General features: G+C 36.8%; 1 protein-coding gene across 5 annotated transcripts in view; it reads left to right on the top strand.

Annotated features, from left to right (window-relative positions):
- The window catches only part of LOC106883464 (cadherin-87A), a 227,101-nt gene that overhangs the window by 55,213 nt on the left and 146,550 nt on the right, over nucleotides 1–25,338 (top strand). For all 5 annotated transcript variants that reach the window (XM_089347729.1, XM_089347732.1, XM_089347728.1 and 2 more), the window contains 5 exons: nucleotides 39–109; nucleotides 3,594–3,647; nucleotides 12,615–12,787; nucleotides 14,863–14,895; nucleotides 18,278–18,376. In XM_089347729.1, the coding sequence (XP_089203855.1) occupies nucleotides 39–109; nucleotides 3,594–3,647; nucleotides 12,615–12,787; nucleotides 14,863–14,895; nucleotides 18,278–18,376 (430 nt within the window). The remainder of the gene's footprint in view (nucleotides 1–38; nucleotides 110–3,593; nucleotides 3,648–12,614; nucleotides 12,788–14,862; nucleotides 14,896–18,277; nucleotides 18,377–25,338) is intronic.

The raw sequence follows: 25,338 nt of genomic DNA, 5'->3' as shown, positions 1-25,338 counted from the left end.
AAATAATATTTTATCTCTTTTTTTAAATCTTGTTTCAGTAACAAAATTATGTACAAGATGCTTTTCATCCTTTTCATTAGTTTGTTGGTGATGCTTAGCACAGTTGAAGGTACAGTAAAGAAGATTTTTACATTCTTAATAATAATCAATTTATATATTGGATAAGGTGAGTGGGTGGGTAAGTGAATTAATCTGCAAAAGGAGAGTGGGAAATAGAGGAGAGAGATTGTAGTGAGTGGACACAAGTAGAGAGAGGGAAGTGTTAGAAGATGGTATGGGGAAGAGATTTGACAGAGACAGGGACAAATCGCATGCAGATAAGTTTGTGAGGGAGTGAAATGACAGTGGGAGATAGAGAGGAGGGGAAAATAATGAGCAGTGAACAGGGGTGGAAGTGTTTGGATTGGTATGGTGGTGGGAGTTGTCAGGGGTGGGATAGCATCTCAATTTTACTTAGCTGGACAAATCTTCTCAAGTACAGCAAACTGCCTGTCATCTCACTCCTTCGTAATCACCTCTGTGTGGCTCAACATCTACAATAATTTGCCTGTATCAGTAGTCATCAACCACCAGCTTTATGCAGCTCTCTTCATCCATACACGTCACATGACCAGACCAGCACAGTCTTGTCTCTTGCACACTACATTTGACACTTTTATACCCAATTTTTCTCTCAACACATTTACACATCCAGCAGAGCATGTTGGCTTCATTTCTTTCTAGTTTATGCTTGTTCTCATCCTTCACAGCCCACATGTTGCATAGATCTTCATGCATGAGCATCATGCAATCTACCTTTCACTCTGATGAAGAAGCCCTTTCTTACCAAAAAAAGGTAATAGCTCTTTGAACTTTACCCAGCTGGTTCTTATTCTAGCAATTACACTTCCAGAGCATCCTGATCCACTGCTAATTTTGGTCACTTGGTAACAAAACCTATCTGTTACATCTAAGGATCCCCTTGGGCATTGGTGGAAAATTATTTCCTGTGTGTTCTTTGTGTTTATTTCTCCTGCACATCTGTCACATGCAAAGAGTATTTTCTCTATTAACCTTCCTGAGATTCAACTGTACCTCTTATGTGTCCATAGCGACACTGGGTGCATCATATAGAATTTCTACCTTCACCTTTTTTACATATTGAGCAGAGCCTCCCTAAAGGGATTAGTAATTTTTTTTTGTTTTTCTGTTAACTAGTATTACTAGGACTTTGGTATTTACTAAATTAACTTTATGGCCCTTTCATCCCAGGCCTGAAATTTCTTCTATAACTTACTCATTGACTGAAGATGGCCTATTGATCACATTATCAAAATAGTGTGTCTAGCTCTACAACGTCTGCTGTTCTTTGTGAGAAATGTTTGGCTGTTAGCACTGAAGACGTGATTCAAAGGACTATGGACTATAGTCAGACTTCAGTGCATTTCAAAATCACTTCAGGTCTCACATAGTTATAGATCTCTTTGTCATTTTTATCAATCCAGTTTTGGTGTTGCAAGTGATTGGGTCAATGTGCTCTTTGAAGGAGGCTCATAGATTTTCAATGCTACCTTTTCCTGATGTGAAGTATGAATCACTCTGCTGTCTAAGTTTGTGAAGAAATTGGCCAAGATTGTCTGATTTTTGAGCTTGGAAACATTGAACCTCTGAACAAACTATTGTCTTGATATGATCTTTCCAGCATTGGTCTTACCAGAAACCAGCATTGCACATACAACCTTGTCATCGTCATCTCTTGATTCCATGTCCTGATGATGACATAATTTAGTGCCAGTGCTTGGAGCATGCATGCAATAATGATGTTTTGTTAGGTGGGTTGATAGAGCATCAGCCCAACCAGGAACCCATTGCTGATGCAGCTTCCGATGCCATGCCTGTCTATAGCTCCTCTCAGAATTCATAGCTGGTTTTGACCGTGTTGTTGAAGTTGTCAGGAAGGACAGTTTTCTCCAACATGGGGATAGCATTCAAGAGACTGTTTAGTTCTTTGCAAAACTTTTTTTGTGTTGTTTGGGTTTGATACTGTTGAAATATAGACACTGATGAGAATGGAAGCTTGAGGGTCACCACATAATCAGTGGAAGCATGAAGATTGTCAGGTAATCGTCTTTGCTTATAGAGCAACACCATTCTGTCCAAACTGTTACTTGTTGGTAAAAATGATACCAGCATTTTAATGCTTCTCACACTTCCAACCACTCTGGAAGGTTTATCCTCTGCTAAGTTACATTAGCTGGCCCTTATCTGGATGCTGTACTTTACTAAATACTATGTCCATCTTATAGCAAACCGATTCTCATGCAGCCTGTTCCCTTCATCTTTCTGGTGTGTCTACTTTGGTGTTGATGAGAAGGGTGCATACATTTCAAGTACATTAGTAATCTTTTCTGCATTTTTTGTTATTCATCTGCTGAAATGGGATCCTTATTAACCAAGGATTTCCTGCCAGGGTTAGCTGAAGCAGTCTGTATTTGAGAAGGTCCTGAAATTGGCTGTCCAGTTAAGTAAGAGGCTTGTGTACTTCACTGCTGATTCAGTTCAACAGAGAAGGACTAAACCTTTTGAGTGTAGGTTTGTAGCTGCTCTTTGGTGTATTCTTGCTTGCTGGTTTGCTGCTCTCCTATTGCCACAAGATTTTTCAGTCTTTCCTTGCTCTAGGCTTCTTACAGCTAGAGAACTAATTGACTGATCCTTTAAAATGCTGAGCTGACTAAAGAAAGCAAATCAACAATGACAATTTCCTGTTATAGATTAAAATGTAAACCCAATATTTGTTCTGAGATTTCCTTTGTTTTGCTTTATCTCTTCTTTTTAAGCATGAAACTTGAAGTAAGCAGCATAAAAATACCAACATATTGAATGATTTATTGTTAAAAAAAAAAAAGCACATACTGACCTCATAAGAGGGTCACTACTAAAGGCTTTTTCTTTCTTGTAATGTGTCTTGGATCTGGTGGCATCCATCTATAGTTAGAAATCATAGGTGTAATGAGTACCGTCAGCTAAATGAGCCATCTATATCTCAGATCTGTACCATTTTAATTTTAGTCTATGAGAATTAAATCTTGTAATTCTAATTAAAATAATTATGTTTTCCAAGAAATTAAAATTTTGATTGCTGTTTGCAAAAATTCTTCCCATTGAGGAATAGAAATTGGAATTTTGAGATTTTACGTTAAAAAAGTAAAAAAGCCGAAATCAAAATTTGAATTGAAAATAGATCCAAATCTGAACATCAATATTTGAATTTTTATTAAATTGAATTTCAAATTGAGTTTTAATTTCAGTTTCAAGTCTCTTTAAATTTTTTTTACCTCCTACTGGTTTTAAACTATAAAAACAGTATAGTTCTACATATCTAAATGAAAAAGTCATTTTTAAAAAATTGATCAAATAGAAATTGAATCAAACTTTCTGTTTGTTACTAGTGTATATGGTACATTTACCTTTCCAGCAAGCTACAGTAAATAGTTTATTATAAATTTGATCGTAAAAGAATTATACTACTTTATATTTCTATTTTATTATTTCAACCAATGCTTCATATGCCATACCAAATGCTTCAATATGAATATTTTATTTTCTTATGTCAGCTGCCACCAGCAATTTGCCTCAACAAATATATGTAAAGGAAAATGAAAAAGTTGGTAAGGAAATTTTTGTTTAATTTTGCATCTTTTAAAAACACAGTATGAATGTATTTCATAAGAATACATCTAGAAAAGAGTGATAAGAATGATAAACTGCAGCTACACCATTGCCTTCATATATATATATATATATATATATATATATATATATATATATATATATATATATATATATTTATATTTATATTTATATATATCATCATCATTATCATCATCATCGTCATTTAACGTCTGCTTTCCATGCTAGCATGGGTTGGACAATTTGACTGAGGACAGGCAAGCCAGCAGGCTGCACCAGGCTCCAATCTGATCTGGCAGAGTTTCCACAGCTGGATGCCCTTCCTAATGCCAACCACGCCGAGAGTGTAGCAGGTGCTTTTACGTGCCACCGGCACGAGGGCCAGTCACACAGTACTGGCAACAGCCACGCTCAAAAATGTGTTTTTTATGTGCCACCTGCACGGAAGCCAGTCCAGTGGCACTGGCAACGACTTCGCTCGAATGATTTTCTAACGTGCCACCAGCACAAGTGCTAGAAGGTGACGCTGGTAATGATTCCGCTCAAATGGTGCTATTTACAGGCTACAAGCATGGAAGCCAGACATCTGCTCTGGCAATGAACACGCTTGGTCAGTGCTGTTAGTGCTCCACAGGCGCAGGTGCCAGTCATCGAGCACGGTTCAATTACGATTTCGATTTCACTTGCCCCAACAGGTTTTCACAAGTAGAGTTTAGTGTCCAATGAAGGAGAGGTTGGCATGGGTACCAGTCGTCGGATTCAGTTCGATTTCGATTTCAGATTTCAGACTTCAAATTTCAAATTGAAAGTTCACTTGCCTCAACAGGTCTTTGCAAGCAGAGTTTTTAGTGTCCAATGAAGTAAAGTTATGAATAAGTGAGCTAGCTGCACTTCTGGCAGAGGTCACAGATTATGCTCTCACTTGCCTTGCCGGGTCTTCTCACATACTGCATATTTCCAAAGGTCCCAGTCACTGGTCATTGCCTCGGTGAGGCCTAAAGTTCAAAGGTTGTGCTTCACCACCTCATCCCAGGTCTTCCTGGGTCTACCTCTTCCACAGGTTCCCTCAACTGCTAGAGTGTGGCACTTTTTCACACAGCTATCCTCATCCATTCTTGCCACATGTCCATACCACCGCAATCGTCTCTCTTGCACACCACAACTGATGCTTCTGAGGTTTAACTTTTCTCTCAAGATACTTACACTCTGTCAAGTATGCACACTGACATTACACATCCATCGGAGCATACTGGCTTCATTTCTTGCGAGCTTACACATGTCCTCAGCAGTCACGGCCCATGTTTCACTGCCATGTAGCATGGCTGTTCATACACATGCGTCATACAGTCTGCCTTATACTCTGAGTGAGAGGCCCTTTGTCACCAGCAGAGGTAAGAGCTCTCTAAACTTTGCCCAGGCTATTCTTATTCTAGTAGCTACGCTTTCAGTGCACCCTCCCCCGCTACAAACTTGGTCAGATAGGTAGTGGAAGCTATCAACTACTACTAGTTTTTCCCCCTGGATTGTGGCAAAGGTTGTTTTCTGCACATTTTCAACACTATAGCCAACACTGCCAGATTGTTTTGAGCATCTCTGCAGTGATTCCTGATGGGCCGGGGCCTTTCCCTGTCTTCATGCTCTTGATCACTTTATCTACCAAGGTACTGTCAATTATGATAGCTGGTCCCTCTGTTGGGTCGACATGCAGCAGACTCTCTTCCTCTTATTCATTCTCTTTGTTAAGCAGCCTTTCATAGTGGTGTCTCCAAACCTCTCTCTTTGCAGCCTAGTTTAGTGCAAGTGGACCATCATTCAAGCAGACACATTTCTCTCCTACGACATCACGATTGTCTCACACACACTGTCTTGCAACACGAAATACTTCAAGTCTTTGGTCCTCATGGCACAGAACATTGACAAATTTTTTCTTATCTGCTTCCCCTCTAGCTAAGTAAACCTGTCTCCTAGCTTCCCTTCTGGCAGTCTGATACAATTCCCTGCTACCTCTGTTTTTCCAGTCGTTCCAAGCCTGTTTCTTTTATCTAATAGCCCTGTCAACCACATTGTTCCACCACAATGTTACTTTGGGTCGTGATTGGACTTTGCACCAGCCACAGATCTGGTCGGTGGCTCTCTGCAGGTTGTCCCATAGAAACCTCCAATTGTCTTCCACGTTGTGTGATGCTATATCCCCTTCTATTTCGTCAAATGCTTCAAGTAAGACATTTCTAAATCTCTGTCCATTTTCAGGATCTTTCAGCTTCAAAACCCTTCTCCTCCAAGCTGGTCTACTTCTGGGCATCCATTTAGCCTTGATCCCGAAATCGCTAACTACTAATCTGTGTTGAGGAGTACATTCTATGCCAGGGAAGGTTTTGGCATTTATAAGCTGTCCTCTTTCCCTATTTCTGGCGAGGATGTAGTCAATTTGGCTAGTGTGCCTGCCGGAATGATAGGTGACTAGGTGACAGGCAGGTTTCCTGAAGTTGGTATTGCAAACCATAAGATCGATTGCATCACAGAACTCCATCAGTCTGGTTCCCTCATCATTGCGGGAACCAAAGCCATAGCCTCCATGTATGCCATGGAAGTCCCCTGCATGTTGTCCAACATGACCATTGAAATCACCAGCCACAAAGAGAAGGTTCCTGTCATTTGTCAATGAGGTAGTTTGCAAGAGGGTGTCATAGAATTGGTCTTTCTGCCCATCCGGTAGCCCCAGTTGAGGGGCATAGGCCGAGATGACGGTAGCGAACCTATGGTGAAGCACTAGTTTAATCTTAAGTACTCTATCACATACGCTGACAACCTCGATTACCTTATCAACCCATTTCTCTGCAAGAAGTATTCCCATGCACCTGACCCCGTCAGTGTTCCCTGCCCAGAAAATCTTGTACCTGTGTTCTTTGCCTGTGAGGAACCTAGCGGAATCTCCTCTCCACCTTACTTCTTGGATGCAGCAATATATATATATATATATATATATATATATGTATGTATGTATGTATGTATGTATATATAAAATGAGGAAACATCAAGAAATATGTAAGTCTTCTATATGAGATGTATCTTGAATACCAATCCAGCTATAAATACTAAATACTGTTAACAAGGCAGAAAGCCACCCGCAAGACAGTCATGATACCAATTCACTAAAGTAACCCTCTGATTTTAATCCATCCAAATCAGTTGCTTTTATCTATTAGAGAAACCAAGTTTGTTTACATTCAGAATGTAAATATAGAAGCTTTGATAATTATTGTAAATAAGTAGGAGTGGCTGTGTATAGGCGTAGGAGTGGCTGCGTGGTAAGTAGCTTGCTTACAAACCACATGGGTCCGAGCTCAGTCCCACTGCATGGCACCTTGGGCAAGTGTCTTCTACTATAGCCTCGGGCCGACCAAAGCCTTGCCATTTGAGTGGATTTGGTAGACAGAAACTGAAAGAAGCCTGTCATATATATATATATATATATATATATATATATATATATATATATATATATATATATATATATGTGTGTGTGTTTTTATATTATTAATAAATTCATAAAATTATCAATAATATTCTCAGGAAATCAATATTTAATATTTCGAAAGATATATATCCAATATGACATGGTAATATAATAAATTCAAAATATACGAAATATAAATATAAATATAGATATATATAAAAACATGAATGTAGATAAAGATTCATGTGAATATAAATGCGTAATTAAGCATGAATATTATAAAGTCTAAAATATTAAAAAAAACTAAAATTAAAAAAATTAAACATCTGACGATCGTTTCGCGGATATTAATATAATCACAATGTGATCAAAAGATCAGCATACTATCAGTAATTCCGCTCTTTGGAGATGAATTAAGAACTAATGGTATATGTAATATTAATTAAAAAATATTAAAAATATTAAAAAATTAAAAATATTAAAGTGTATACTGTCCTTTAAATAAATTGTAAAATTAATCCTCCTGTAAAAGCGGACATTAAACGATGATGATGATGATGATGATGATGATGTTGAAATTTTAAGTGATATATATTTTTAAATAAAAATTGGTATATTTTTTTGAATGTATATAAGACTTCGGTAAAATTCATCTTGTTGTTGGATATGTTGGTAGTCCTATGTATCCGATCAATGTTTAAAAGTTCATCCACTGCAAATATTTCATCATTAAATTTAGCTAGACTTGAGAATATTGTATATAAAGAGTTTTTGTCAGAAGATTCCATTTCAAATTCAATTTTAATATAGTATAATTTTTTTTTTTCCTCCGTGAAGTAATATACTAGAATCTAAGATCAAATTCCTAAGCATTTATTTTTAATTTTAATTAATTAATATTTTTATGAAGGTATTATAGATTGCTATCATTAGAATTCCCTTATTAAGTATCTACGTTTAACATGCATATATATCCAATATTCACACATATATATATATGTATATATACATAGGCACATACACCCACATATGTGCACTTTTTATATAATCGATAGATATGTTCATATAAATACACACATGTGTTTTTTATTTTACCTTATTTTGGGATTTATTATAATTGAAGGTTTTATAATACCTGTGTTTACATGATGTTATCGCGTCTAATCTATTATTTATTAAATTATCTAGTTTATATAGTAATATATTCAGTGATTCTAATGTGCATAAATGGCAAGTATTTGATTTATGTGTGTATGGTGTGGCAGAATCTATTATTGACCAGTCTAGTTTATAATTAATTTTATTTTTATTAAGTTTTTGTATATATGTAGCTAATGAGGTTGTATTGTTATTTGTATTTGGTTTAAAGGAATGTATATGTGCCAGATATCTTTGTTTAAAATTAATAGAGCTCCCTATGTATACCATTTTATGTGAGTTATTAGTTATTGTGACTATGCATTTATATATTATATTCAATCTTTTACAATTGCCTTGTAAAGGACATATTTTTTTAATTTTTACATGAGCAATTATTATTATTTTTATATCTCTGTTGTGGTGAATGGTTATTATTATCCATATTATTATTAGTGGTATATAAAGTATTATTTATAGAATTTGTTGTAGTGTCTATTATTCTGGAGTTATGTGTATTCAATATTTGTGAATTGTTTTTATTTATATTAGGTTGTATTGTTGGGTTTATTGATATATTTTGTCTTTTTTCAGTTATATGGTATTTATTATGTTTTTGCGGTCGTATTATATCAATATTATTATTAGGGGTTTGCGTATTTATATTCTTATATTTATTTGCACTTCTATTTACGATGTCATTATTATTGCTATTATTAACATTATTGTTATTATGGTGGGTTTTTTTATATGTATGAATTTTTCGTCTATTTGAACTGGCAATAACAGATCCTATGTTTGGTGTCGTAGAAAAAAAAATGATCTATTGAATATGTGGTGATACTTGTGTTCTGTGGAGAAACATTTTTTAATTATATTAAGAAATTTTTTTGCTAAGCCTTTGACTTTTAAGGAAAATGGAGGTGTAAACCATATAATTTGTCTATTTGAGCTCCACTTAGGTAATTTTTGGTATTTATCTAATCTACATTCATATTTATATATATTTTTATATTTATATTTCGTATATTTTAAATTTTAAATTTATTATATTACCATGTCATATTGGATATATATCTTTCGAAATATTAAATATTGATTTCCTCAGAATATTATTGATAATTTTATGAATTTATTAATAATATAAAAACACACACACACATATATATATATATATATTTATTTGCTCAAAATAATAGAGCACTCAATATAAGTTCAGTTACATATTCTTTTAGAATATTCCCTATAATAGTTATACTCGGCTCCATATATAACGAGCACTTAATACTGGACTTATTCAACATGGAAAAACAATATTTAGGGATTTCACTGAAAGATATACCAATTCCATCTAATGACACTTACCTATTATTATTACTACAGAAAACAAATGACCTAATCAAAAGAATGAGATGGAAGGCATTCTTTTACGACAACAACGAAAATAGGAAATACCAAAATAATAATAATAATTATGGACTCAAATCCTATAAAAACCCTCCACAAAACTCACTGTTAATTGACTTCGAAACCAAAATATTAGAACTAATAAAATCCATAAAATTTTCATCATTTCATTCTAAATATCAAACAACTCTAAATAAGATAACAAAAAATATTAAAAAATCACCTAATATACATGTTTTCTCAGATAAAACTGGGAATTTATATTCCATTACTCCCACCCAATACAATGATTTTATACACAATGAATTATGCAAATCTTATAAAATAACTAACCCATCACAATTAGATATACTAAGTGATGAACATTCCAATGCAAAAATTAGATATCGAAGACCGCACAGAAATATATACTCCAAACACTCCACACTTTAATCTAAAAGATCATAAACAAGATTTCAATATTAATCCTGCCATTAGACTAATTTGTCCTACTAAATCAGACCTCGGAAGAATAAGTATGAACATACTAGATAGAATTCACAGTGTTTATTGTTCCTGAACATCTGTTACATACTTAACTAACTTCCTAGTTAACCTTCCTTTGATATTGCTGCACCTCTTATGTGTCCAAAGCTTGCACTTGGTGCATCTTATAGAGTTTCTGCCTACGCCTTTTCTACAGATCGAGCAGGGCCATCTACCTCAAGGGTTTTGTGTTTTATCTACCTTCCTACTTATTAGGACTTTGGTTCTAGTGAGGTTGACTCTAAGGCCCTTCAATTCTAGTCCTTGCTTCCACACCTGAAACGTCTCCTCTAGTTCTGATAGTGAATTAGCAATTAGTGCAAGGTCATCAGCATAGAGGAGTTCCCAGGGGCATCCTGTCTTGAATTCCTCTCTCTCTCTCTCTCTCTCTCTCTCTCTCTCTCTCTCTCTATATATATATATATATATTATATATATATATATATATATATATATATATATATATATATGTATGTATGTATGTATGTATGTGTGTGTATACGTTTGTCCCCCCAACATTGCTCGACTAAAGGCGGTGCTCCAGCATGGCCACAGTCAAATGACTGAAACAAGTAAAAGAGTAAGTCTTCTATCAATGATGTATCACAAATGCCACTTCAGCCATAAATAATAGCTCATAATACATAGATGTATGACATTGTATATGGCTAAATCAAAACTTCCCACGAGCCTGTTGCAACATCAAAATAATTTCCATAAGAGATTTTTAAATAGAACTTCACACAGATATATTGCTTTTTAAATCCTTCATTATTCAATTTAGGCAAACTGTTAAATGCACAGAAACATACAATCATTCTAGCATGTGTAGATTAATGACTAACTGATGTGGCTATATCAGATTTAAAGTCAATGTCATTGATGCATGACATGATAGCTATGATGTTTAAAAATTTGGGTTTACCCTTATTATCATCATCATCATCATCATCATTGGTTGGGAGCATTTTATTATGCTACCAGTATCAGAGCATTTATCTACCAATACTAAAGAGTCCCCCCCCCATCGCACACACACAAACATGTACATGTGTATGTTTCTATAAAGATATGATACTGGATTATTTATTCATAAATATCGAGTTCAGTGCAACAAAGAGCATTTCATTATTTATTTGGACACTAAGTTTTAAATAATAGACTCTACATATCTCAGTTCAACATCAAGATTATCTGTTAGATTATCTGGTAATCTTAACTGCAACATATTGTCGTCCTGTCAAAGGAAAAAATTATTTCTTGTCTGCTAATGCCATAAAATCTGAAGCTAAGCAATTACTGTTAAAGTAAGATGTAGCCTATTGTTAGTTCAATCATGTAGAAGTAATATGCCCATACATAAAAGGGAAAATAAAATACACAAAAAAGGTCATACAATAATCATCAGAAAGACCACAAATTTTAGCCAGAGGACAGTAGTAAAAGCAGACTTTATACCAAATATCAAACCAGTTGCACAACAGAAAGTATCAAATGAGGCATGATAGTTGAATATTTATCAACTGCATCTGTCACATGCATAACATGCTATTTTAATGTCAACTGAAATGAAGCTTGTTGGAAATCAGTCATAATAATATTTGAAACAAAGGCTTTAATATCTATGAGTTGTACTGGAATCAATAGCAGAATAAATTGAGCCTTCAAATATTAATAAAGCAGAACAAAAATACTCACTTAGTGTATACATTGTGATCTTGGTTCAGTGTAATTCAGAAAACATTATTTTTTTGATAATTTAAGAAATGACTAATGAAAATGCAGTTAGCCAAAGTACAAGTTAATGTTTTAATGTTTTTGATTCATAGTATTCAAAATAGTTTATAATCTTTAATCAATTAGAGAAGCACAGTGACTGTGCTGTGGGGTTAACATCCTGGACTAATGGCTGTTTGTATATGATTTCAAAATCTTCCTACTGGAAGCATTTTCTTATTTCCTTAAACATTTACCTGTCCTATGTATCATATGGAAAACATAAGATATATTTTCCTGCAGCCCATACATCATATTTTATACATATTTCCAATTTTTTCTTCCACTAGAGTAGCTTGGGACTTTGGAAAAGAGAGTTTTATTTTACTCAGAGTATATGAAACAAAAGTTAACTAAAAGTCTGAAAACAATCGTAGACATTTAGGACAAACTTATGCAAATGCTTTTGACAGGTAAAGGATTAAGCAAGGCACAAAGTGTGTCATTCCAGTTTGCTTGACTGGTAAAATCATTGTAGTAAATGCATCCAGCTACAAAAAGAAATGTTTTCAATAAATGCCATCTTATCTTTTCTAGAATGCAAATATTGATTATAAAACAGTAAAAATGAAGAAAAACAAAATGCTGAGTATACCGTGAATTAAATGCTATCATTTTACTAATAATAACTTTTCTTTTTCAGGCACTGTTGTTGTAACTGTTGAAGTGACTGGAACTGGTAACCCTAAATTAATTTTAAATGGAGATATACTGAACTATTTAAAAGTAGTAAATAATACTTCTTGTACTAATACTGCAACATGTACCAAGTTCGATTTGGTTACTATAAAAACAATTGACAGAGATAAACTTTCGGTATGTACAAAACTTCTTGAAATAATTTCCACATGCTGACATTAATAAATAATAAAAATGAAATAAAATGAATAAAAAACAAAACAGCATTGTTGATAAGGGCATTTTCATTTATCTTTATTTATAAAACTTGTAGTCACTCAGTTGAGAATGGGATGAGACTTAAAATTTCATTGGTTAATTGAGAATATAAGCCCATTTGAGAACACACTATCTGTGAGTGGTGGTAGACAAAAGTCAACACAGAAGGTTTTGCACTTGGTGACTATAAATGAGATGGGGAGGAAAGAAGAGAATTATGTTGTACAAAATTTTGTCATGTTGACTGAGAAATGTCAGATACAAAGATTGTAGGAAGTTAGTAGAGATTTCTTAATAACAAATGAGAAGTCTCAGGTGCAATTTCGAAAGTGCAATATCTTGCGGATTATATGAAGTCACAAGGGAAAATCAAGTGTCAAGATTTCAGCTTTCCCTTAAATTGAGTTATAGTTTGAATAATTGCAGCAACAGCCTGGACCATGCTAAAAGCATCTAAATATCCAGAAACTGGTTTAAAATCGAGCAGCATGTTACGTTTACTACTTCAAAAGTAGACTGTGTGTTTATCATGATACCAGTGATAGAGAGGTTGTTTTGAAGGACTTGGAACATCTTCTGCCTCAGGAAGGTTCTTTTTCATTTTTGAGTAATGAAACATCTAGACGATCTGCTTTATTGTAGAGACCATGTCTCTCTTGAAGTGAATCACTATTGTAGGAAGTATTAGGCTTGAAGCAGATTTGAAAATGAACCACTATTTCCTCAAGGACCAATAAAATGGATCTTAACAAAATAAAGTGTTGTATTAAAGAAAAATAGTGTGAAAATGCAAAAGTATATTGGTATAGTGTATCAGATGAAGCATCAATAGCTCAGAGTTAGCTTAAATTATTAAAAAGGGAAAAGGCATTAAAAGTGATCTGATTGGGGTAGAAACAAATGAAAAGTAGTCGGTCAAGAGAAAGAAACATGACAAAAACTGTAAAAATGATAAGAAACACAAAGTAGATATAATTTAACTGTAGTGCTGTAGTTGCAGAGTGTTGGTGAATAAAGCGTTCTATATATTCAGTATCTAGGCAGTGTGTAAGTTGCATTTGTAGCTATACAGCCATGATTTTTACCATCATACTTTCACTAAAAAGTTGTTTTAGTTCAGCAGTTTATTGTTTTAAATGAATTAGTAGATTCATGGCCTTCTATTTATTTTTTCCCTTTTTTTGAGATAATCATTATGTAATATCTACTTCGAGTATCATTATGTATGATACTAGTTAAGGCGGTGAGCTAGCAGAATCATTACTACAACTGACAAAATGTTTAGCAGCATTTCTTCCAGCCTCCAGATTCAGATTCAGCTGAGGTTGACTTTGTCTTTCATCCTTTCATGATTGATGAGATAATTACCAGTTGAGCATTGGGGTTGATGTAATCAGTTAGCCACTTTTCCCCTAAAATTTCAGGTCTTGTGTCTACAGTAGAAAGAATTATGTATGATACTAGTTTATGCATTATTTTTTTGTCGCTTTTATTGAGAATTTTGATCTTATTTACAGCAGAGTTTTCATTTGTTTTACCCTTACTAAAGTAACGTTTGACAATTGCGTAAAGTATGGTAGGAAGATCAACGAAGTTAATGTTTTGCTGGAATATTTGAAAATGTGAGGCTGAGGAGATAAAAACAGGCAGAAAAGGAGGAGTACTTAAAGGATGTATATCTGGGGAGGAAGGATTTCTGTTTTGTTTGAAGTATAGGGTAAGTTAAGTTGGATGAGGTATAGGGTTAGTTAAGTTGGATGAGTAAGTTAAGCTGGATGAGGTACTTTCAACCAACTTGGTGAGAATCAGAGACAGTGTGATATTATTAACAACAACATAGAGAGAATATAACTTGATAATTGAGAGAAGAGTATTGTTGAATTAAGGTTTTGCTTATATTCTGCCTTTATTGGATATATGTACTATTGTTTATGTATTTATAATAAAACATTAATTTCTTGAATGACAACATAATTCTTTGTATTATTTTGTAGTACTCATATGTTCAGTTTACTCCTGAGTTTACGGTAAGAATATATACTTCTAATACTTAACTTTTTAAGAGTGGCCCGTCGTCATCATCATCATCTTCATCTTCGTTGTCATCATCATCATCATCATCATTAACATCTGTTGACCATGCTGGCATTCATTTGATGATTTGACCTGGGCTGGTAAGCTGAAGTACTGCACTAGACTCCAGTCTGATTTGGCGTGGTTTCTGCGACTGGATGCCTTTCCTAAAGCCAACCATTCTGAGAGTGTAATGGGTGCTTTTATGTGCCACCATCATGGGTGCCAGTTGATGACCTTCTGGATCTTGTTACTGTGCTTGATGATGTCAGTAATGTCATTGATATAGATGATGAAAAGAAGTGGGCCTAACACAGTGCCTTATGGAACACCACTACAAACTTTGGCTGGGCTTGAATTTACTCCTCCAACTACAATGTGTTGGGTTCTGCCTGTCAGGAAACACTTGATCCATTGTAGTAACTTTCCAGAGACATTAATGTTGGATAGTTTTTTCAAGAGAATCTTATGATCAACTCTGTTAAAGGCCTTGCTGAAATCAAGGTAGATGACGTCAGTATTTGAGCTCTCTCCCAAAGCTCTCAAAATGTCATCAAAGTGATGCAGGAGCTGTGTTAGGCCGTTCCTTCCATTATGGAACCCATTTTGGTTGGAGTTCGGCAGTCTGTTGCTTTCATGAAAATGGGTTATCTGTGACCTCACCACCCTCTCAAATACCTTGAGAGGTGAGTGAGATCAGCCAGTAGTTCACTGCAAGGAACTTGTTACCCTTTTTGAAAAGTGGGAAAACAGACTGGGACAGAAAGTTCTCAGGAATATAACCAGAATCCAGTGAGTTCCTCCACAGATTAGCAAGAGGAAATGCAAATTGGTGTTGGCACACCTTCAGGACACAAGCAGGGAACCTATCAGGGCCTACTACTGGATTGTATTTGATTTCATTTATTGCTGCTAAGACATCAGGGGCACCAAATGTTATGTCCAATATATTATGTTGAGGATTAACATCACTGATACAGTCCAGTTTGGCCATATCAAGATTGCTAAAAACAGAGCAGTACTGTTTCAGCAGTATATCACTCATGTCAGCGTGCATACACAACAAAGTGTAAGCGCTCTGAGAGAAAAGTTGGGCATAAGAAGCATCAAATGTGGTGTGCAAGAGAGATGACTGTATTGGTGTGGTCATGTATTAAGTATGGATGTGGACAGTTGTGTGAGGAAGTGCCACTCTCTAACTGTGGAAGGAACCTGTGGAAGAGGTAGACACAAGAAGACATTGGATGAGGTGGTGAAGCATGACCTTCGAACATTGAACCTCAAAGAGGCAATGACAGGAGATCAAGACCCTTGGAGATATGCTGTGATTGAGAACACCTGGCAACTAATGTGAGATTGCAGTCATGCATGTCTGGCCCAGTTAAGAATACCCCTGATGCTTTGGGCAATATGATATGCTTGAGAAGACCTGTTGAGTCAAGTAAAACCAAAATCGTAGCTGTAGCCAGTGTCCTCTGACTAGTTCCTGTGCCAGAGGCAAGTAAAACGCACCATCTGAACTTAGCCAATGCCAGGACCACCTGACTGGCCTCTGTGCCAATGGCACATAAAAAGCACCATCAGAACGTGGCCGATGCCAGTACCCTCTGACTGGCTTCCTTCCCAGTGACACATAAAAAGTACCATCCAAATATGGCTGATGCCAGTACCCACTGACTTGCTCCTTTGGCTGTGGCATGTAAAAAACCCTATCCTAATGTGATCAATGCCAGGACCGCCTGACTGGCCCCCATGCTGGTGGCACCTGATAAACACCATCTGAACATGGCCAATGCCAGTACCCCCTGACAGGCTCCATGCTGGTGGCATGTAAAAAGCACTATCCAAACATGATCGATGCCTGGCCCACATGATTGGCTCCTGTGCTGGTGGCGTGTAAAAAGCACTCTCTGAGTGGTTGGCATTAGGAAGAGCACCCAGCTGTAGAAACATTGCCAGATCAGATTGGAGCCTGGTGCAGCCTCTGGCTCTCTAGACCTCAGTCAAACCATCCAACCCATGCCAGTATGGAAAATGGACTTTAAATGATGATGATGATGATCTGTTCTTCTCACTGTTGCTGTTGCTTTTGTTCAATGTCCTATGTATACATCTTCTTGGAAAACTTTCTTTAAAATCTTATGACCAGCTTTGTTAGTTAACTTTTGGATTTTCAAAAAAAATTTTTGTTCTGTTCTTGCTTCTTGAAGTTAGTTTTACTAAAACATTTTCCAGATTGATTTTTGAGCAGTATTTTCTAAACTTGAATGTACCATTGAAAAGTAAAGGTAGGGCATTGCTCTCCATTGCCCCTTTCTTTTCAGTGCCTCTTTGGATCTTTCCACTCCACCCAGATGAATGGTACTGCCCATTTTGGAAACCACTGGTTTAACCAATACATTAAACAAGTGATCATTAGTTTGATAGATAGATGTTTAAATAATTGACTAAGTATAAAGAAGTGGAATTGAACCTGAATGTGTTGTTCTAATTGGCAGATTGACTCTCCCAAGATACGACTAAATATATATTGAGAAGTAATGCTTGTCACCACTTCAATATAGCTGTTCTGTATGAACTGATATTACTATCATTCTTTAACCCCAAGAGGAAGCATCCTCTAGTAATTTGCACCTGATATATTTTGCAAGCAAGGGTGTGAACCTTTTACTATCTTTAAGTGACTTGACAGGACCAGGAGACTGTCTAGTTTTGGGCTACTTTTGCCCATCCTCAGTGCTGGACACCTGTTTGCTAGTGATAGCAGCAATTCACCCCTAGTTCGCAATATATAGAAAAGTAAGTGAAATTCAGTCACTGATCTTGCAACAAGCAAAGTAACTAGTTAGAAAATCTTTGCAAGAGATGAAATTAGTAACTATACTGAGAAGTAATGTTTGTTGCCACTGCAACATGGCTGTTTCAAATGAACTGGTGTTACTACCATTTTTAACCCCAAGAGGAAGGCTCCTTTGTGTGAAACAGCCATGTTGAAGTGGCAGTAAACATTGCTTCTCAGTATAGTTACTACTTTCATCTCTTATAGAGATTTCCCAACTAGCTATTTTGCTTGTGAAATATATATTGTTATTCAAAATTAATTTGTCTTATCCTCTATATTATCAGCACCTGTGATAAAATAAGTTCCAATAATGTATTTTATAATGAGTTCATACAAATGATTGTAAAACTGTTGAATTATCATATGCATGCTTTTTTGTGATGTAAAATTACTTACATTGAAGAGAAGCTTACACATCAACAAGATTGAATTTATGTTTTTGAGATTGTATGGAATTATAATATTTGAATATCTGTTTTTTTTTTTAAATTCAGGATCGTTCAGTAGGTAGTCCATGTTACTTAATAATTCTTGATGAGAATGATAATGCTCCAGTTTTCGGAGATCAACGATACAAAGCAACAATACCAGAGGTAAGAATTTGACATTTTCTTTCAAAAGATTCTCTCTCGTTCTTTCTCTCTCTCTCTCTCTCTCTCTCTCTCTCTCTCTCTCTCTCTCTCTCTCTCTCTCTCTCTCTCTCTCTCTCTCTCCCTCTCTCTCTTTCTAATGCTTCATGGAAGTGAAGCGGAGGACATGACTGCAGAGGGCATAAGAATACGTGAAAGAAATGAGATGAGCATGCATGCTCTGCTGGATGTGCCAGATTAATGTGTATGAATGACAAAGTGCAAATATGCTGAGAGAAAAATTGGGCAAAAGAGGTACCAGATGTGGTGTACAGAAGAGAAGACTGCTGATATGGTCTTGTGATGGGTATGGATGAGGACAGCTGCATAAAGAAGTACAGACTGTTGAATGTAGATGAAACTCATGAAAGATTCAGGAAATCAGACCCGTGTCAGGTTGTTGAGCCTTGCATAAAGGACTGAGATGATTATAGATTCAGTGTGCTCAAGAAGCCTTGTCTGTCTCATAAAAAATGAGGTCCTAAAAGCATATTGTTAATGTCTTTGCCCCTGCACCCAGCTGTACCTATCAAGCCCTTCTCACAACCCATCTTTGTAACACCCATCATGCCTTCAAACTTCTAACTTTGGCCCAAATTCCTCAGCTGCTGTTATAATATAAGATCAGAACTGCTCATATTCTGTGTTTCCTTTTCTGCTACCAGATATCCCTCTCCTTGGAGCCACTTTTGTTGTCGTCCACTCTACACTCTCAACATCATTCCTTATCATTTTATTTTCCAGTGACTGCTTATTTCCCCTAAACACCTTCATCAATGCCCCACATTTTTGTCCCTCACTGTATCCACCCCTACATACCTTTCACTTTCATATCTGTTTCTGTGTATCTTCTCTTTCTCCCATGTAATATCTCCCTATCTCTCATCTATCTACAGTTTTACTATACTGTTGCTCTCCATGTCCCACCCCACTTTGATGTATTTCCACCTATCATCTCCTCCTCTCTTCCTTTACTCTCTCCACAAACCTGAGATTCACTATTGACCACATCTCCATCCACATTGACCACTCACTGCATTCCCCTTTATCTCCATCTCTAACTGTCCATCACTCCTTTCACACTCTCACGAATCTACCCACCCAGAATTCTTTGATTCTCTGTTCTTATTCCCTCTCTATCCTTCTTGTAACTTCAGAGTATGTCCTGACCCCTCATCTTCACTTTCCTTTCTCCCTTTACAGATAACTCCTCTACAGCAAGACAATTTTTCTGTCTCTCTGTCATATCTTTTAACAATGGAAACAACAACACCTCTTTCAGTGCTGCACTCAACTCTTTTGAGGGGTTCTTGTCTTGTGAGTTATTGGTGACCTCACTATTGCCAGTATCAGGGGGGAAAAAAAGCACTCAGTAGTGACTGTAGAAACCATACAAAAGCAGGCATTAGAGCTAGACACAATCTTCTGTCACACTGGATCCTGTTTAACTGTCCAGCTAAGCCAGCATAGAATTCAAAAGCTAAATGATGATCATGATGATACATATATATTCATATTTGTTTATATATATAAGAAAATATCTATATCTGTCTGTCTGTCACATATGTATAATGATGGAATCTCTTGTTAAAGACAATGTACGAGTGTTCAGTTTTTGCTGAACAACCAGAACAAATGATTTGTTTATAGTGATCAAATGTATGTGCTGTACATTAGATCACTCGCTCCATCAGCTCGACATTGCCTGAAGAAGTACATGGTGTACCACATGTCAAATATCTAAGTGATCATAAAGCAATGTGAGATGAAGTATTTTGCTTAAGAACACAATACAGCATCTGGTTCAGGAATTGAAACCACAATCTTGCAATTGCGAGTACAACACCTAGCTTGGTCATGCTCCCCCATTATGTAAAGAGTATATATATATATATATATATATATATATATGTGTGTGTGTGTGTGTGTGTGTGTGTGTGTGTGTGTGTGTGTGTGTGTGTGTGTATGTATGAATATTTTCATCATCATTTAATGTCTGCTTTCCAGTCTGGCACGGTAGGATAGTTTGACAAAGAGCTGCATCAAGTTCTAATGTCAACTTTGGGCATGAGTTCTACAGCTGGATACCTTTCTTAATGCCAACCACATTTTTTGTGCATAGTCACCATTGATATAGAAGACAAGAATGTTTAATGGGAGTGTTATTACAAAAGACTACTGAACATGGAGAATGCATGGGATAAAAAGGGTATACCTCATGCTGACTCTTCACAGGGATCAGCAATCCAAGTTGGCAGTACCATAGTAATTAAAGTGATCAAGAAGAGGAAGAGATGGCATGAGTCCATCAGGAATAGTTGCAGAGATGCTTAAAATATCTGGCTATGAAGGTTACAAAGACAATCCAAGCACAATTCACATGTGACAGAGTAGACCTAGAATCAAGAGGTCTCAAGGTAAACCTAGCAAACACAAAGGTTTTAGTAAGTAAGAAAGAGGATAATCCCTCTTACCTTCTAGGAAATGGCCTTGTTGGATATACAGAAAAGGAATGAACTCCATATGCCATACTCAATGTAAGCTATGAGCATGAAAGAAATGTAGCAGGATTACAGGCAGAGTATCACAGAACATGAGCTTTGAATGTGATTGGTGTACTGGAGTAGTATGTACTACGAGTGCTCTAGAAATGGACTCTCTTCAGTTCCCAGATGGCTCACTGGAAGTGGTTGATAGCTTTTGTTACCTAGGAGACGTAATTAACATTGGAGGTGGTTGCTCCGAAAGTATAGTAATAACCTGAATAAGAAGGGATGGAAAAAGTACAAGAAGCTACTACCACAGCTGACAACAATGATATTTTTCCTTAGAGTGAAGGACAGGTTGTATGACACTTGTGTTAGAACTGTAATGATGTATAGTAATGAGGCATGAACCATGAATGCAGAGAATTTTAGAAGACTGGAAATAAGTGAGACAAGCATGTTCTGTTGGATGTAATATAATTGAGCATAAATGAAATAATACAAATGATTTGAAAGAAAAATCTAGGCATAAAAGAATCAGACTTAGTGTGCAAGAAAGAACATTGTGCTAATATAGACATGTGATGTGTATGGATGAGGACAGCTGTATAAAGAAGTATAGATCACTGAAAGTTGAATAAAGTTTTCAGACAAAAAGATGCAGGAAAACTTGAAATAAGTAGTGAAGGACGATCTCAGCTTAAGTTTCATGAAAAATATGACAAAGGATTGAGTTAATTGGGGAATCACTATGCTTGAGAATAGCCAACCATCACAACAAAAATGAGGTCCTAAAAGCATTTCGTTTATGCCTGTACATGCTGGGCCCTGCTCCTGCACTCATTCTGCTCTGTCAAGCATTCCCTGCATCTCATCTCCCTAACACCCTTCTCTCCATCATCCTTCTATCAATGGCACTACATGGCTACTGTAATCTCTTGAGAACAGAATTAGCACATATCACCTCCCACCATTCTTAGTACTACCAGTTATCTCTTGCATTGTTCATTCTTGTTTTCTCCCCTTCTCATATTATTTTCCATGATCGTATTTCTGTCTTCACTTACCTCTATATCTCCTCTGCCATACCTCATCTTTAATATCTCTCATACTTACTATCATTCTCACTTCCCTCTCATATTCATGATGCCCCACTCACTATAGCCAGCCTTATGTCTACATCTCCCTCTCTACCATGCCTATACCTTGTACATCATCTTCTCTACTTTCTGATCAGTCCTCCTTTGGGAGTCACTGCTATTTCCATTCTGGTATTTCTCATCAATTGCATCACACCCTACATTCACCTCTTTCCCCATCTCTAACCATCTGTTACTCTCGACTCTTGTCACCCCCCCCCCCCACACACAGAGGATGCGAGAACGTATTTGAAAACGTAATAAAACAACTCTAATCCAGTAAAAAACCATAGATATTTAAATAAAAATTTCTGCACATGATCTTCATAAGTTTCTTTAGATTATAATCTGAATCCAGCTTCTGCTTTGTTGACTGCTCCAGTGCACGGTCAACATGCCTGCATTTTAATGTTCCTTATTAATTTTGGACATCAACTAGACAATGGCAGCCTTCATTGAAGCAACAGTATTATGAAGATGGATATCAGTGTCTCTTTCAATGTCTGTTTTTATGCTGGCATGGGTTGGATGATTTGACAAGAGTTGGCAAGCCGGAGAGCTGCCTTGGCTCCATTTGTCTGTTCTGGCATGATATCTATTGCTGGATGCCCTTCCTTAATGCCAGCCACTTTTATATGCTTCTATATGGCACCAGCACATAGGACTGGCACAGACGCTTCTACATACCACCGGCACAAGTGCTTTTATGTGACACTGGCAATGGTGCTTTTACATAACATTGGCATGGGCACTTTTACCTGGCAACACCAAGGGTACTTTTATGTGAAATTAGCACCCAGAAGCCTGCAATACTAGGATTTCTTGGCTGAGAGAGGGATGCAGAAGATATTCCTGTAGGCATGGACTGCCTGAATTTTACTTAGCTTAGCATGTTTTCTCAAGCAAAGCAAACACTTAGAAGTCTTGGTTACCTGTCATCTCCTCTTTGAGGCCCAACATCTGAAGATTCTTTCTCACCACTTCATCCACATTTTCCTGGATCTGCCCCTTCCACATGTTCCCTCCATAATTAGAGATCTTCGCTTCTTGATGCAAATGTAGTGGTCCATGAGGTTTAAATCTGGCAAGTTTGGAGGCCACAAGTTTGGTGTTACATGATTGTAAGTGCCAAGTCTATTGAAGCACATATGGCCTTCCATTGCATACTTAATCCATCTAGGACTTAACAGATCTGTCTCCAGCAGCTCAATATATACAGTAGTATTAACTCTAAAATCCTGTCAAAAGATGTGAGGTGTTATGACATGACATTCACCACTAACCATTCCTAAATTCATCACAATTGCTGAAAACTTGGTGTGAATCATTCAATGAAAACAGAAGGATCTGCACTTAACCATCAGGAATTTCTCCTGTTAGACTTTTGGCTGTGGATGAAGATTTTTTCATCAGAGAAGAACCAAAGCATGCCATATTTGTAAGGATTTAAACCTTGTTAAGTAACCACTTGGCAAGGATCAAAAGATTTTTCTGTGTCTTTGCAGATACCAGTTGGCCTCTCCTCAGCACTTGTATTGAATGTTCTCATGCACTAGTTTTGATAGTCTGTTCTGACACCTAAAAGTTTTTGGCAATAGCCCTCATAGATTTTTTGAGATCATCATCAATAATGTTTTGAACCCATTGGATGAATTGCAGTGTCGTTATAATGTAAAAATGTTTAAAATAGCTTTTTCTCTTTGATACGTTTGAAATATCCCTGCCAGAGTCTTCCATTTCTATCTGAACTTTGTGTGCAAAAGATCTTAAAACATGTAGAAAGTTGATGGTTTCTACATTGATGTGTTCCACATATATCACAGCAATAACTGCATGTTTTTTCATTTTTTGTGTCAGCGCTTTATCCACCATGGGTAACCTGAAAGAAATAAAATCCTTTTAATTGGTTTAAGAGAATAATAAACTGATAATTATTTAGTGTCCTGAAATACTCCTGTAACAGGATGAGAGATTCCCGCATTGGATGGGTGCTGTTTGCATCCTTTACATTAAATATTAATTGAAGAGAGATTCAAGATTTTCCGTTAACTTCAACAGTATAAATATTTTTTCTTTGATTCGTAATACAAAACATTTCCTTCCTCTGGGCGAATAGGCAGTGGTCTAGTGGAGTGAGTCAATCCTGCCCGTTCATGCATACCGGGGATGCGCCACGACGTAGCAACTCGATAGAGCTGCTGGAGACACGTCTGTATCGTTCAGCTGCTAGCGTCAAAAAGAGAGATATAGGAAAATTTCGCTGCTGCTAGTTTTCTGCGCATGAGGGAACTTCTGGCAGGCCTTCCAGAAGATTCCAACCCTGCACATCCGTGCTGGAGATTTCTAAGATGCCGTCACTACAAAGCTCCCCCTCGAGTGCAGAAGCACGAAACAGAAGATTGTAGTGGCTCCAGAAAACAAGATGGTTACCGATCACCCAGATGTGGTACACAATATGACAACTCAAATAAATATTAATGCAAAAAGAAATAAACAGGCACAAAAGTCTTTTTTTTTTAAACGTCCAAGAGTAAAACATGAAATGGACCAGGAGAGAAAAGAGAACGTCAAATGTAAATTGTTTTTGAAAGTTTCTTGGACCAGTGAACAGTTTTGCTTGACCTGGTAACACAAGGTTTGCTCGAGGCACTTTTCGACGACGAAGGTGACATTGACGTTGGTAGTGGCAAAGGTGCCTGTGTAGGTGGTGTTGTCAAAGGTGCATAGGTGGGTGTGGCAGCGGTGTCATCGAAAGATGTAGACACCTCAAAATATGCATTTTTTAGTCGGTCCACAGAAACGGTCTCCGTACAACCATTCATCTCGATGGTAAAAACTTTGGGTGTGCAAGAAAGCACATATAAAGGTCCTTTATAAGGAGAAACAAGAGGTCCCTCGACAGAGTCGTCTCAAACAAAAACATGCGACCAAGAGTCCATATCTGGTGGGACATGAGAGGGTGGAGATTGTTCCCGGGAAACCATGGGCGGAAGATTTGAAAAACAAGTGCGAAGTCTGGCGACACAAGACGCCGGATCATGGGGCTGTGAAGTGTCTGGCACCAACACCGTACCAAGCCAGTGTGGTACCATACAGTAGCTCTGCAGAAGAAAAACCCAGGTCTGCCTTGACAACCAAGAAGCACAATTGGCAGAAATTCAGTCCAAGACTGTGGATATGAAGAGGCACGTAGAGCGGCCTTGAGCTGTCTATGGAACCGTTCAACTAATCCGTTAGAACCTGGATGATAACTGGTCGTGCGAATGTGATGCACACCTAGAATACGTGACAATTCACGAAA

This window comes from Octopus bimaculoides, chromosome 2 (assembly GCF_046866305.1).
Source record: "Octopus bimaculoides isolate indiv1 chromosome 2, ASM4686630v1, whole genome shotgun sequence".
In the NCBI taxonomy this organism is placed as follows: domain Eukaryota; kingdom Metazoa; phylum Mollusca; class Cephalopoda; order Octopoda; family Octopodidae; genus Octopus; species Octopus bimaculoides.
This window is presented reverse-complemented; position numbering and strand designations above follow the sequence as displayed.